The sequence below is a fragment of the Miscanthus floridulus genome, chromosome 5 (assembly GCF_019320115.1).
Source record: "Miscanthus floridulus cultivar M001 chromosome 5, ASM1932011v1, whole genome shotgun sequence".
Classification (NCBI taxonomy): Eukaryota; Viridiplantae; Streptophyta; class Magnoliopsida; order Poales; family Poaceae; genus Miscanthus; species Miscanthus floridulus.
In genome coordinates this window covers 6705429-6718744 of record NC_089584.1, presented here as the reverse complement: position 1 = coordinate 6718744, position 13316 = coordinate 6705429, and the positions used below count along the sequence as shown (strand labels likewise).

Below are 13316 nucleotides of genomic sequence, written 5' to 3'. Positions count from 1 at the left end.
GCACAAAACCGACAGTGATGGTAAAGAGGGCACTACCGGTTCATGGCATGAGCTGGTAGTGTTGGTTGAGCCATCACTGTCGGCTTGAAATCTAAATCGGCAGTGTTGCTGAAGACAGCACTGTCGATTTGAGCTACCAACCAGCTGTGATGGCTCAACCAACACAGTCGGCTTGAGCCATGAACCGACAGTGATGGCTTACTCAACACTGCCGGCTTGAGACATAAGCCGATATTGTAGGCTTGCTCAGCACTGCCGGCTTGAGCCAAGAACCGACACTCTTGAAGCAAACATCACTATCGGTTGGGTGGACAAACCGGCAGTGTTGTTCAACTAGACATTGTCGGATGGAGCCAGGAACCGACACTGTTGCCTGTAGATCAGTGTCGATTTTTAGGAATCGACAGTGATGTCAACCCCCTATCACTGCCGGTATGCCACTATCGGTTCAAAATCTGGCAATGAAGGAGTGTTTTGTACCGACAGTGATGTCAAGATCTAGGGTAGTGCCTGCTAATGTTGCAACATGAAAGCACTTCTGCACCATAAGTCTGAAACATGTGAAACTTTTAGAAACATATGTTTGCAACATATGTGTATAGCAACCACAACATCCAAATAAACACATTTGCAACATACGTCTGAAACAGATGAAATGTTTTGCATAGACGCTTGCAACATATTTTTGAAACAAATGCAACATCCAGATAAAACACTTGCAACATAGGTATGAAACAGGTAAAATATTTGGAACATACATTTACAACATACATGTATAGCCACTGCAATATGCAATATCCAGATAAAACACTTGCAACATATAGATGAAACATTTGAAGCATACACTTGCAACACACGTGTATAGCCATTGCAACATATGCAATACCATATCTACTTTTACAATATTCAGATAAAACATATGCAACATACATCTGAAACACATGAAACATACGGTTGCAACATGTGCTCATCTACTTGCTGCCGCCCAATGGAGACTAGTTGACGCGGCGTGGCAGAGCGCAGCGCGAGGCACGGGTCAAGTGCGCGGCACAAGGCACGAGACGCGGGGCACACGCAGCACAAGGCAGGTCTGGTGCGATCGTGCAAGGTGCGAGGTGCAGGGGCGCACGACGTGAGGTGGGAGGCTCAGGGGCGTGGGGCACATGAGGCATGAGGTTTTTTTAGGAGAGTGCGAGGCGCGAGGTGCTAGGGCGCACGGTGCGAGGCGGGAGGCGCAGGGGTGCGAGGCGCGTGGTGGGTCCTTCTCGTTGGGACAGACGAACATCCTGGTAGGAGCATTATAGTATTGAAAAACAACACGATGAAACACTACATTTTAGTCTAACAAGCATGCAACGCATGCAACTTATTAGTATATTTTTATTAGATTTAGTTAGGCTTGACCAACCTTATTTTAGTTACAACATGTGCTTGTAGATTTGTTTTGAGGGCACTTGCACGTACAAGGAATGATAGTTTAATTAAATGACCCATGCATGCGCTTGCGGTCACAACAATACGCTGGCAATCAGATGATCAGATAATAAGCAATAGGCAACCACCTCTAGCATCGACAGAGGGACACTGAAAGAGAGCTATGAATGAACAGTGCTACAAAGGCCAGAAAATAAACAAGAAAATGAATAGTCAAGAGGGGAGCAAAGTAATCTTTTACTGATTTATTTAATTACATGGTTAATTTTGGTGGACTCTATTGCGATTCATGTAGCATAAGTTCGTGCAATAAAATATGACAGTTTAAAAATGCAAAGATGAAGTTTAATTTCATTCAATACAAGCAAAAGACAAAAAGGAAAGAAAGTCATATGTCAAGTTTAACGAGTGAACCAAGTATAGTGTGGAAGTGGTCAGAAGGGTCCCCTTCAGTGTCGTCCTACCCATAAGACTGTCTCCAATAGGTGATTTATATGGACATCCAAATCCAAAATGGATAGCATGATATCCAAAATTAATCTCTAACAGAGTACTTATACGGGAGATTCATTTTGGGTTGTCTGAGAGGTACAACACAAATATGAGTATCCTCTCTCCCGGAAACCTATTTGCAAAAATGATTCTCTTTTGGGTCCTGTTGTTGGAGAGGATATCAAATGGGTATTGAACCCTTTAACTGTAGCGCTACCCAAACGTTGAATGTGTCTTGTATTTTTGATGTTGTTGTTGGAGATAGTCTAAGGAATCAAACCACGCTAGATGATTTGATGTCTTGTTAAATGTTAATGCGGTGGTTTATTCATTGTATTTGTAGGTGATAATTTTCCATCAACATCAACCAAATTTAATTAGGTGCATGTGGTGACTTTTTCAGTGTTACTAGTCCTGGTCTGCTCTCGTGGCTTAATTCGTGGTCGCGAGATAGTTTTGGCGACGACGAACGATGGATGTGTGGCTTGTGCTCTTGCAGCTAGCGTCTACTGTCTAGTGACATGCAGGGGCGGATCCAGCAGTAGGGTGGGGGCTCAAGCCTCCTCTATCCAAACCGAATCAGTGCAGCTCCTATGAATTTTTAGATAAAGTTCTATGATATAGGAGAGGCTAAGATTTAAGATCGAACAGCAGTATTATTCGGTCTCTAAAATATTTCCTGAATCCGCCGCCGGTGACACGAGGAAACGAGAGAGAAATTAAACAGAGGACGAAAAATCCAAGTGAGAGGTCGTTTTCAGGCGGTGTGCGCGCGCGCGTCTGCCGTAGTTATTGATGGACACGACGTCTCGCCGCAGGCCGCACCGGTGGATGCACAGCACAGCGGAACGCGACGGCGACGCCGACGCCTGCGATGCATGCATCTGCATGCATGCGCTCGATCTGCTCTGCTCTCAGCCGCCCGCCATCGGTTCGGTTCCCAGGTGCGCAGGCGACGTGCGCGTCTGACGCCCAACCCACCAGACACAGACACAACAGTCAGAGACGGGCTCGGCGTGCGGTGCGGTGATCACCGACGGTGAAAGCGAGTCCACGCCCGTCTCGCGTCGCGTGTCACGACGACACCACGGCCTTGTACTACGCTGAGCCGTGGACGACGGACGATGCGTGGACGTCCGGCTCCGACGACCCCGGCGATCGATGCATGATCGACCACGACGGGGCGGGGTGGGGGGGAGGCACTGTTCGCCTAAACGGCCGTTTAGCCCGTTTACACACCGTTTAAACGCTACACGGTGGTATACCGTTTCCGTTTAATCGGTTGTTTTAACCGTTTAAACGGCCGTTTTTCCCGTTTAAACACCCGTTTTGCCCGAATAATAGGCTAAACGGTAGGTGACCGACTGTTTACCGTTTAGCGTTTAGGATAACACTGGGGGGAGGGAAACTAATTGGGAGAATTAAGTTCTTGTCCTTATCTAGTACTTCAATTGTAATTTTGTTTTTTTTTAACTTTGTGATTTTATCCTCGTTTTTTTTAAACAAAGCTTCTGTCTACCTCTGTTTTGTAACACCGTCTAAAATACTTGGATTAAATAGTAAAAAAAAAAAAAGAAAAGACACCTGTATGAAAAGACAATGATACCCTCCGTCCCTTTCTCCTTTCTCACCCGTTCGCTCGACCCGTTCCGACGACAAGTCGCGGCCCGCACATGGTTTCGCGGCCTGGCAGAGACGCAGCTGCCGGCGGCGGCGCAACTCCTCCTCCCTCCTTCCCCCTCCCCCCGGCGTGGCTCATCCTCCCTCCTTCCCGCCCCCCCCCCCCCTCGGCGCGTCTCCTCCTCCCTCCGCCACACTCCGGCGCCCGCTCGTCCCGGCGTTGCCGGCTAGGGTTGCGCGAGCTTCCTCTGGCGAGCTCCCCTCCACGCGAGCGCGAGCTTCCTCCGGCGAGCTCCTCTCCAGGCGGCTTCCTCCGGCGAGCGCGAGGCGCTCTCCACCCCAGGCGCTGCCACCCTCCTCCAGGCGCGCCCTCCACCCCAGGCGCCGCCGCCCTCTCCTCATCCCTCCCTCACTCCGACCTCTCGTCTCCCATCCCGCGGCGGAGTAGGTTAGGTCCCCGATTTGCGTTCCCGTTGCTGGACCCCGACGACGCCGGTTGCTGAGCGAGCGAGAGGGCATGGCGCCCCTGTCGTGGCGGCACCACACCCTGCTGCAGGCGCTGCTCACCCGGGGCCCGCTCTCCGACCGCGACTTCCGCGCCGTCTTCGCCGCCATCTCCGGCAAGAACCCCGGTACGCCATCTGCCTGCTCGCCCACGGGCCACGGCCATCCATATGTCTTATTATTATCTCCGCTCGCGGCAGCCCAGCTGCTCGACGAAATGCTCCTCTAGCAGATCAACCGGACTGCTGCTGTGCCGCTACTGCTTTTCCTTTGGAATGTTGTGTATGCATCTTATCTGTCTAACTGGTGGTGTTTTGATGAAATTTGAATACGAGCGTGGTTGGCTGTATGCTGTATCCTAGTTTTGTTATGCCATGCTGCCTATTGTTTGCGACTCCGATCCTACTGTTATTGTCCTTGATTCCTGCTTTTTTTAGTACTGATGTGCACTCTAGAATCTGGCATTACAATGGATACTGATATTTGCTTTCAGTTTTTACTCTTTCTTGTATGATCAAACAATAAGCCTATCATAAATTCATAATCACTGCATACTTACATCGTCTAGCTGTCTTTAATAATAACCTTACCCGACTGTGAACCCAACTTTATTTTGGCCTAGATAGAAGAAGAGTTCCAGTTATCTGTATTTTGGCTGAGGTCTGGTTGATTGGCCAAACCATGTACATGTATGTATCTAGGACAAGTTATGGAAGACTGGTTAAGTGAGGATTTGGCCGAGTGGGATCAAACTTATATCTACTTGCGACAAAAATTACTCGGAGAAATGCTCCTATAGCAACCCAACCTGCTCTGTCGCTAGTGCTTTTTCTCCAAAATGTGGTATATGCATCTTTAGCTGTCTAATTGGTGGGTTCTGATGAAATCTAAATAAAAGCATGATTGGTTGCATCCTAGTTTCGTTATGCGATGCTGTGTGGTGTTTACAAGTCTGATCCTGCTGTTATTATTCCTAGTTGCTGTAAAAACTCACCATTTGAGTACTTCCATGCATGTAGCCTCTAGTATTAAAAGTGGACACTGCTCTTGGCTTCCAGACTTTACTGTTTCATGGATGGTCAAACAATAAGCCTGTCCCATGGCTTGCAGCTACTCATCATCAGCTGTTCAACGATACACTTCTCAAGCTCAACAAGGAGTTAGCATACCTGCAGTTTGAGTTGCGAGCATGCATGAACCAGTATGATGGAATGGTGTACTATGGAGTAGTGAATAACATTGCCGATGAAGAATCGAAGCTCGGAACAAAGTATTCTGTGCCACAAGTTGCATACTACAAGGGGCTGGTATGTGATAGCTTGCTTTGTATAGTTCAATCTGATGCTATGTACGTTGTGTCAACTTTCTTATATGTTCATGTAAAACTGTACCATCAATGGTTCTTGTGGCAGTTAGAAGCAGTTGTTCAGGAAGCTGGAAATGATGGGACCATAACCAGTATTGATGCTCTCAATGTGCGGCTTGACAACCAGGTTTGTTTTACAACCATTCTGGGCACATGATTCATAGGTTTTCATGTATTGATTCACCACACTTGGTCTTATATGTGCCTGTGCAAAGTGGTCATGTGCTTGGAGTACCTTGAAATAATTATGCTTCACAAGCAATTAGCTAAGGCTACAATAGTTTCACATAAGACAGGGTGTACAAGGCTGTACAAATTATTGTGCGTAAGTGCATTTTGGTTTCCAGTTCTGACTTAGCTTTGAATTGCACTTGCAGCAAAAAAAAAGGGAGTGGCAACACCTTTACCGTGTCCATGAAAGAAGGAGTTGTTCAGGTTGGTGGTTTACAGTTTCCCTCGGATCCCCGGCCACCCACGGAGCTCCGTCCCCGCCCGCTGTGCAGTTCCCGCCGGCGCCGCTGTTTCTTCAGGCCAGCAGAGCAGCCAGCTAACGAGTTCAGCAGAGCCTTGTGTTTGATTGGAGTAGCTCTGTTCTTTGCCAAATTTCTCTGAATTTTGCATGTAAAAATTTTAGGCGACCCTAATCAAATTTGTTCTTGGTATATAATTCTACTAGTTTGGTTCAAGGGCAGAGATCGAATTCTTGGTATATAACTCTACCAGTTTGGTATATATCTCTGTCGGATAGCGCCGCTCCTCCTCCCTCGTGCTGGTGCTGCCTACGACTCGGAGCTGTCGCCCTCCCGCGCCCGCGCCGACTGCGAGGAGCCACCACGGGGCCGACCTGTCGGCTCGTGCACACGGCTCGTTACATCTGTCATCATTATGAACGTTTTGGTCCCAAAATTTTGAATATTTATCAATATTAAATCTGAGTTCAAATAATTACAAGTTGTGCTAAATATGTTTGACCAAATTAAATCAATTGTTAGCATATAATAAAAAAGTATAATTCCAAATCAGGGTAAAATCACAATTAGGCATAACAAACAGGGGCAAAATCGCATGGGCATTCATGTCCTTTTGTATAAAGTTTAACACCGTTAGGGGTGGATGACGGAGATGGGCAAACCGGTGCTTCGTGAACGGCACAGTAGGGGTAAATTCACAAAGTCAAAAAAATAAAGGCAAAATCACAATTTCGATACAAAATAAGGGTACAACACAAGAGCCCCAAGCTAATTCGGGCGCCGCGTGCACGTCAGCGTCGGGCGATCGGCGGTACATCCCAGGACGGCACAGCAAGCGGGACCCGAAATCGACCCGTCCGGAACCGCAGTCGATCGCAGCAGGGCCGCCCGGGGGACCACCTGCGCGGTGCGCACGTCGTCGGGTCGGTAGATCACTCGAGCAGCCAAGCATATATAGCTTGGACTAGGACGGCAGCCGCGCCGCTGCAGGTACGGCGGAACGCGACGGCGGCCGCACGGCACAGGCACAGCCCGGCCACTCATATGGAGAGGGCGGCGGTCCTGTGATGAGCGAACGATACGGAACATGCAGCACGTAGTCGGCCGGATGGCGCGCGGCTAATCATATCATTGATTGGCTTGGAGGGACGAGCGGGAGGTATAGCTCCGTAGCTAGTGGGCAAGGCAAGGCATGTGCGAGGCGCGCGCGCGAGTAATTGGCGTGTGTTGTGTACCACCGGCGCGCCCGCGCGACGTGTGGATGGAGCCATCGCCTGTCCTTACGTGTACGTCGGTGTCGTGCTTGCATTGATCCCGCCCGGTCCATCAGATTCAGAAGACGGACCCGCGCGCGGTTGGCTAGCTCTGTCTGGCCCGCCGCCGCTGTTCAGGATCCGGATCCGATCACCTCACCTCCCAACTCCCAAGGTCGACAGGTACGGTGTAGCCAGCGGCCGGCGCTGCCTGTGCTCTGACTCTGAGCAGACAACGGCAAAGACGACGTGCTTGCGTGGCTGCGAGCCTGGCGACGAAGTCAACGGATGATGACGGTGGGATATATGAGAAGCAGCCTCGATCGATCAGGTGATGTGGCGTACTAGGTCTCCTTGCAGGATTAGGATTATGAAGATCATGGTCGGTCGCGACGGTGGGATGCTGGTGAGAATTCAAGTCTCTCATCCGAGGTGAGGCAAATGAGGCGACGAGGGAGTGAGCGAGAGGGACCACGTGTTGCCGCCCGATCGAGCTTTGAGATTATTAGAATTCTATAAAATGGGCTATTGGGCCAACGGCCCGAGTTCCACCAAAAACCAGGTAGTTGTTCTACACGTCTAGCTCACCAGGCTCTGCACTCAGGCATTACTTGGCCCATAGTGGCTTGTAGCCCAAAACGGCCACTTCGGCGTTGAAAGAAAAGAAAAAACAGAACCTTCAGCTGACCTGGAAAAAAAAAGAAAAAGAAAAAAAAACGGTGGAACTAAGCCCAGTTTTTTTTGTGACCGTGTTAAGTGCAGTCCATAATTCATCGTGTGGGAACATCTCAGAGTACCGGAGCCACGCCAGGACTGTGAGTTGTGGTAGTGTGATACTACAATTTTAGTTTATAAACTTTTCTAAACCATAGTTTAGAAAATAAATCAACCCTATTTTATCTTTATATATAAACCTTTTGGCCGCGTCAGGTTGCCCGTTCTATTGTCATTTCGATGTACAACACTTCAATTCGGATGCTAAACACGCGATGATGATCGATTAATAATCCAAGAAAGGGTTGCGTACGTGCACTATGCACATATATTCAGGTGCTAAGAGGCTAAAAACCCATCGTGGTTTTGGGCGGTAAATATGTATAGCATTTGAACTAACATGAACAATTGTGATATCCATAATTTTCTAGCAAAATTTATACGGAGTAGGTAGCTTGTATACAACCAAAACGTATCACACAGCAAACCAAAAAAAAAAAAAACGGGCTCCTGACGAAGAGATTGATGAAATTAAGATAGCTAACAAAACCACATGAATACAGCTTTTTTAAAAAAAAAAACATGAATACAAATAACTAGAGACTTAACTACTACTATATACTACCATGTTGACAGTACACAACAACATACGTACAGAAGATACATGACCACCCATGCGGAGCTAGCTACTTCAACAATGAAGCTGAAGCATTTGATGCAGCACCCCAACCAAATGCATGCATGCATGCCTAGAAGAAGTACTCCGATCCGCAGGTAGCTTGTCGTAATCTCATGTCATCAATCAATTGAAGTCCTTGGTGATGGCGGAGATGCAGCTGGAGCTCCTGGCGAGCGCGCCGGCGGGGCCGCCGTGGTCCCGGGGGCTGTTGGACCTGCACCGCTTCCTGAGGATCTCCCGCATGGCCTCCGTCTGCATGAGCACGGGGTTGGCGCGCCCCACGCGGTTGAACCGCCCGCACACGGCCATGTGCGCCGCCAGCGCGTCCTCCACCGTGCGGGTGCGGCCGCCGGCGGCCCTCTCGGCCTCGGCGTTGACGGCCGCCGCGCACAGCCCGCACACCCAGCGCCCGCAGTAGCGGTCCCGGACGTGGCGCACGTACTGCGGCGTGCACTCCTCCTGCATGCCGCAGCACTCGCAACGCGCCAGCTCCTCCGCCTGCTGCTGTTGCTGCTGCTCCGCGATCGCCGGCAGCTGCGGCGGCTGGGCCTTGGCGGCAGCGGCAGCGGCAGCGTCGGCGGCCTCGGCCTTCTTGCTGTCCCTGGACAGCTCCAGGGCCAGGTCGGACATGGCGCGCTGCAGCCCCTCCATCGAGATCCTCCTCGGCTTCGACGACTGCCACCGCGCCGCTTGCTTCTTCGGTGCCGCCGGCGCCGGCGCCGCTGCCTGTGCGGCCGCGACGACTGCTGCGTCTCCATTTGGCGCCATGAAGAATCAAACCAAAGAGTTGGTGAACAATCTCTTGTACTCTAGCTTGATACGTATTAATACTTGAGAATATATAATTGTGGATTTGTGAGCTAATTGAGGAGTGAGAGATGGTGACAATAATTCTAAAATGTTTTTTTGGTAGCAACTAATTAGCTCGATCTTTGCTCGAATGTGGAGTGTGGTAATGTACAGGAGGTACTTTATATATACAGGCCCAAGCGTGCCCCTGTGGCTTGCAGAGAAAAAGTGTAGTGTAGATTAATTAGTGGAGCAGATGCGTCGTTAGCTCGTGACATGATGCATCCATGGATGGAGGGAGCTGGAAGATGGAGGAGAGGGCCTGGAGGACGCCTGAAAACGCTAGATCACTCCAGATCTGCGGCTGGGATCAAACCGGCGGCTGGCTGGCTGGTTCCGGGACGTGTTTCTCGCCGTGTCCACGCACGGCGGCTGCATGCTCGTGAGCGAGATAGTGAAGTTCCCTGCTCTATTTTCCCTGTCCACGAGTAATATAACAGCAATACAGTACTAGATATGTGTTGCTGCTCATCTGATCAATTGGTGGGAGGCACTTCATTAGGTCTGTACTGTTTGATGTTGAAAGCTACTTTTTATGTAGCAGGATTATAATGACATGCAACCCGTTCACTGGTTGGTTTCTGGGCTGATAAGCTCGACTGGTGCTGGTTTGTTGTGAGAGAAAAACAAACCAACAAACGAACAGGCTGATATTTTAGTCTTCTTAGCTCCACCTTTCCTCTATGCAATTCATCTAGCATTTGATTTCCTTCACAATAATTCCTCTCAACTCACTCCAAAAAGCCTTAAAGAACTCAACCGAAAAATCATCTGGACTAGAGGCAGTGTTACTTCTTATTTGCATGTTAACCATCTAACCCATGTACTTAGCACGCAAGTACACAAACCGAAAGTAAATCAAAATTACATATGGACAAAACAAGGTATAAGGGCACCCGCAACACTAAGAGTTAGTTACTAGCTCTAAGACAACATGTCCAATAGTGTCAATTTTTAGCAATGGCTCATAATAGAGTACCCAATATTTTCTTCTAAAAACATGGAGTTTTACAACTCCTATAAAAATATTGGAATGAATAAATAAGGCCGTCTCTAAGAGTTTCTAATAATCCACACCTAAAATATAGAAAACAATTTTACATCAGGATTCTTATACTATTTCTAAATTATCCTAACCACTTTTATATATTCTCTCTCTTGTACATTTGCATCAGGAACCATTTACTACTCCTTATTCTTTTCACGCCCTTCTACCTCTAGATTGGACGACAAACACGCGCGGGGAGAGAAGATACGCGCGACTCGAAAGCGCGTAACTTTACGCTGAATAGGGTGACTTTTCCTAAGTTTTAAAAGATTAGGAGGATGGATTAGGAGTTGTTGGAGAGGGATTTTTTTTTTCTCATCTTGCTAAAACCAAGGATTAGGAAGAGATCTTGGGAACTCTTGGAGATGCTCTTAGACCCATATGTCAACATCACATAATCTTGAAATATGTATGTATAAGACTAGCTCTTATCAGAGCTAACTTTTTCTCTCTCTTCTATTAAAATATAAAATAAAATGCTATGAGCTAGCTCATAAATCATTGTTAGAGGTGTCCTATGTGTGTAGCTTAGTTGGAGCCTCGGAGGCTCCATAAAAAGACGAGATGACTGTGTCACCTATACATATTAACGTGCGGCGAAAGTTACATCGGGGACAAGCAGCGGCACGTTGCTTTAGAGCATCTCCAAGAGTTTCTAAAAGACTCTTTCAATCCTTTTATTTTTGACCAGATTAAAAAAATACATCTCCAACCCCTCGCAATAATCCCACCTCTAATCTTTTGGCTATCGGAAAAAAATGACTCTCATAAATCCGTGCACGGACGACGATCGCGCGTATCTTGTGCTGCTGCTGCTGCGTCTCCTAGGCACGCACGATAATTGGAGCAACACAAGTCTAACTTCACACGACGGCAACTTGCAGCCTTGCAGGCACGGCAGCCGACTCCTCCTGCTGAAGCCGCGCGTGGGGTGGTGAAGGGCCTCGGCTGGGTTTTCGGATGGCCGGGCCATGCCCGCGGCAGCGGGTGGCGAGGTCAGGGCCCGAGCGGCTCGCCCAGGATCCGTACAGGGTGGCGGCGGCGCTGCTGCCTCAATAGGAGGGCGCGCGGGGGAGGCGCGATGTGGGGTCGCAGGCAGGGCGTAGGTGGGGCCTCCGGGCGGTGGCGCCGGGCAAGGGTCCGGGATGGCGCGGCTACGGGCCGAATTGGCCGGAAAACGTCCATGGTGGAGAGTTCCTGGTGCCGGCCCGCATCAATTTTACGAGTGATTTTGTTTTTTTATTCTGTTGGACAAACTCTTGTTTTGTGCTTCTAATATTTTTTGACGACTTGAAAAACTCAATGATTTTGGGAATAAACTTTTGGGAACTCTCATAGATACTCTTACTCTAGAGAAATCTTTTCTACTATATATAGCAAACTCAAAAATTACCATATATATAAGTCTTCAGGTCCTTTGGTACGTTACTAGGATCGTGCTCGTGCGTTGCAACGGGAAAATCACGGCATTGCCTTTCCAATTATGGTCTAATTTTTTTTTCCGTCCTCAATCAGTCAATCACGGCATTGCCTTCCATATTAATTTTCTTTTTCCCTCAAGCACGGCATTGTCTTCCATTCTAGGTTTCTTTCCTTTAATTGCGCCGGTAGGAAAGCGATTATATGGGAAGTTTTTTGTGCTGCCAGGTGAGTCTGTGTTAAGGGGTGTTTGGTCCTAGCGGATAGACGTTGACAATCCATATATTTTAGTTGTAGAGAAGAGATAGAGATAGAGATAGAGATAGAGATAGAGATAGAGTAGAGTGGATCATGGTAATATCGCTGACAACCGACAAGGAAAGATCTCGAGGTGAAGCACGGGCGCTGCTACTGTGTCCATATGCCGTGGCACCGTGTGCATGCAAAGCAACGAGATCCACAAGCTCTGGTGACTAGGCGGTGGCGCCGCGGCAACTTCTCCTAACCGCATCATTGCATGAGAGAGACGGACCAAGACGAGCGAGATCACGGGATGTTTGTTTCCGCGACACCCATCCCATATGCCGGAGCCGGATCGGCGATGTGGATGCGCGCGTCGCGCTTTTGTTGCCCTCCTCTCGTCTGGGCTGGAGAGGAGATTTGATTAGGAGAGGTTCACCGCACTTTCACTGTGCCGCTTGGATTCGCCCGCGTCTTCCTGCTCTCTCGGTCTCATCATTGGGTGGCCTACCGACCATCATTGGGACCTCAACTTGTGGATTTTTTCCCTTCTGTTTTTATATTTTGATTGAAATAACTTCGTATAGTTTCTGGCCAAAAGTAATTGCTCCAGTCAGATATTTGCAAAAAGTTTTAGTACTATATATAGTTCCTCAGCCAATTAAATTGGTGGATGGTGGGATGTTGATCCTTTTCTGTGAAGCTTCGCTTTTAAAAAAAATCATAACTGAAATAGCAAAAAATTATAACCCTCCACACTTCAATAGGTTATAGTATTGGTAATGACTTTGTTTCTGCCGTGCATGCGCGCACGCTCCTCTTGCCGCCGATGGATCATCCAAGGCTCGGCGTGCATCTGGCGTTTCCAACCCAACCGCAGTGCCTAGCCCACTAGTCATAGAGAGGGGAGGAGTAACTGTTCAAATCTTGGGACTCGTGCTTCCTCTCTCCTCCCGACAGCGACGCCTCAGATAGAGCTCGCTTCATCTACGCTCGCTTCGGCTCCGTTTCCGTCGAGAAGAATCCCCCGTGGCGACACGATGACTCCACCGATGACTGCAGTTTTTCGCTGGACCCGGATCTTGGCGGAGCACAGGTCACCGCGCTCACCGGTAAGTTGGATCCCGTCCCGACGCTTCCACCTCACGGATTCGATTTGGATTTGTTCCCCATCTAACTCCAATCTCTTTCGATTCCATGGTTTGCTGGGTACGCCATGCACTGAAGG

The 13316-nt window shown here is 48.8% G+C and overlaps 2 protein-coding genes across 2 annotated transcripts; one reads left to right on the top strand and one right to left on the bottom strand.

The window, feature by feature from the left end:
* Window positions 1-3726: 3726 nt before the first annotated feature.
* On the top strand, window positions 3727-5757 carry LOC136451428 (uncharacterized). The gene is made up of 3 exons (XM_066452133.1): window positions 3727-4178; window positions 5161-5357; window positions 5463-5757. Exons 1-3 carry the CDS (start codon window positions 4064-4066, stop codon window positions 5571-5573), a joined length of 423 nt encoding a protein of 140 aa, XP_066308230.1. The 5' UTR covers window positions 3727-4063; the 3' UTR covers window positions 5574-5757.
* A 2591-nt stretch (window positions 5758-8348) lies between these two features.
* On the bottom strand, window positions 8349-9545 carry LOC136451427 (uncharacterized). Its single transcript, XM_066452132.1, has one exon. The coding sequence runs from the start codon at window positions 9298-9300 to the stop codon at window positions 8656-8658; it is 645 nt and encodes a 214-aa protein (XP_066308229.1). The 5' UTR covers window positions 9301-9545; the 3' UTR covers window positions 8349-8655.
* Between the last annotated feature and the right edge of the window lie 3771 nt (window positions 9546-13316).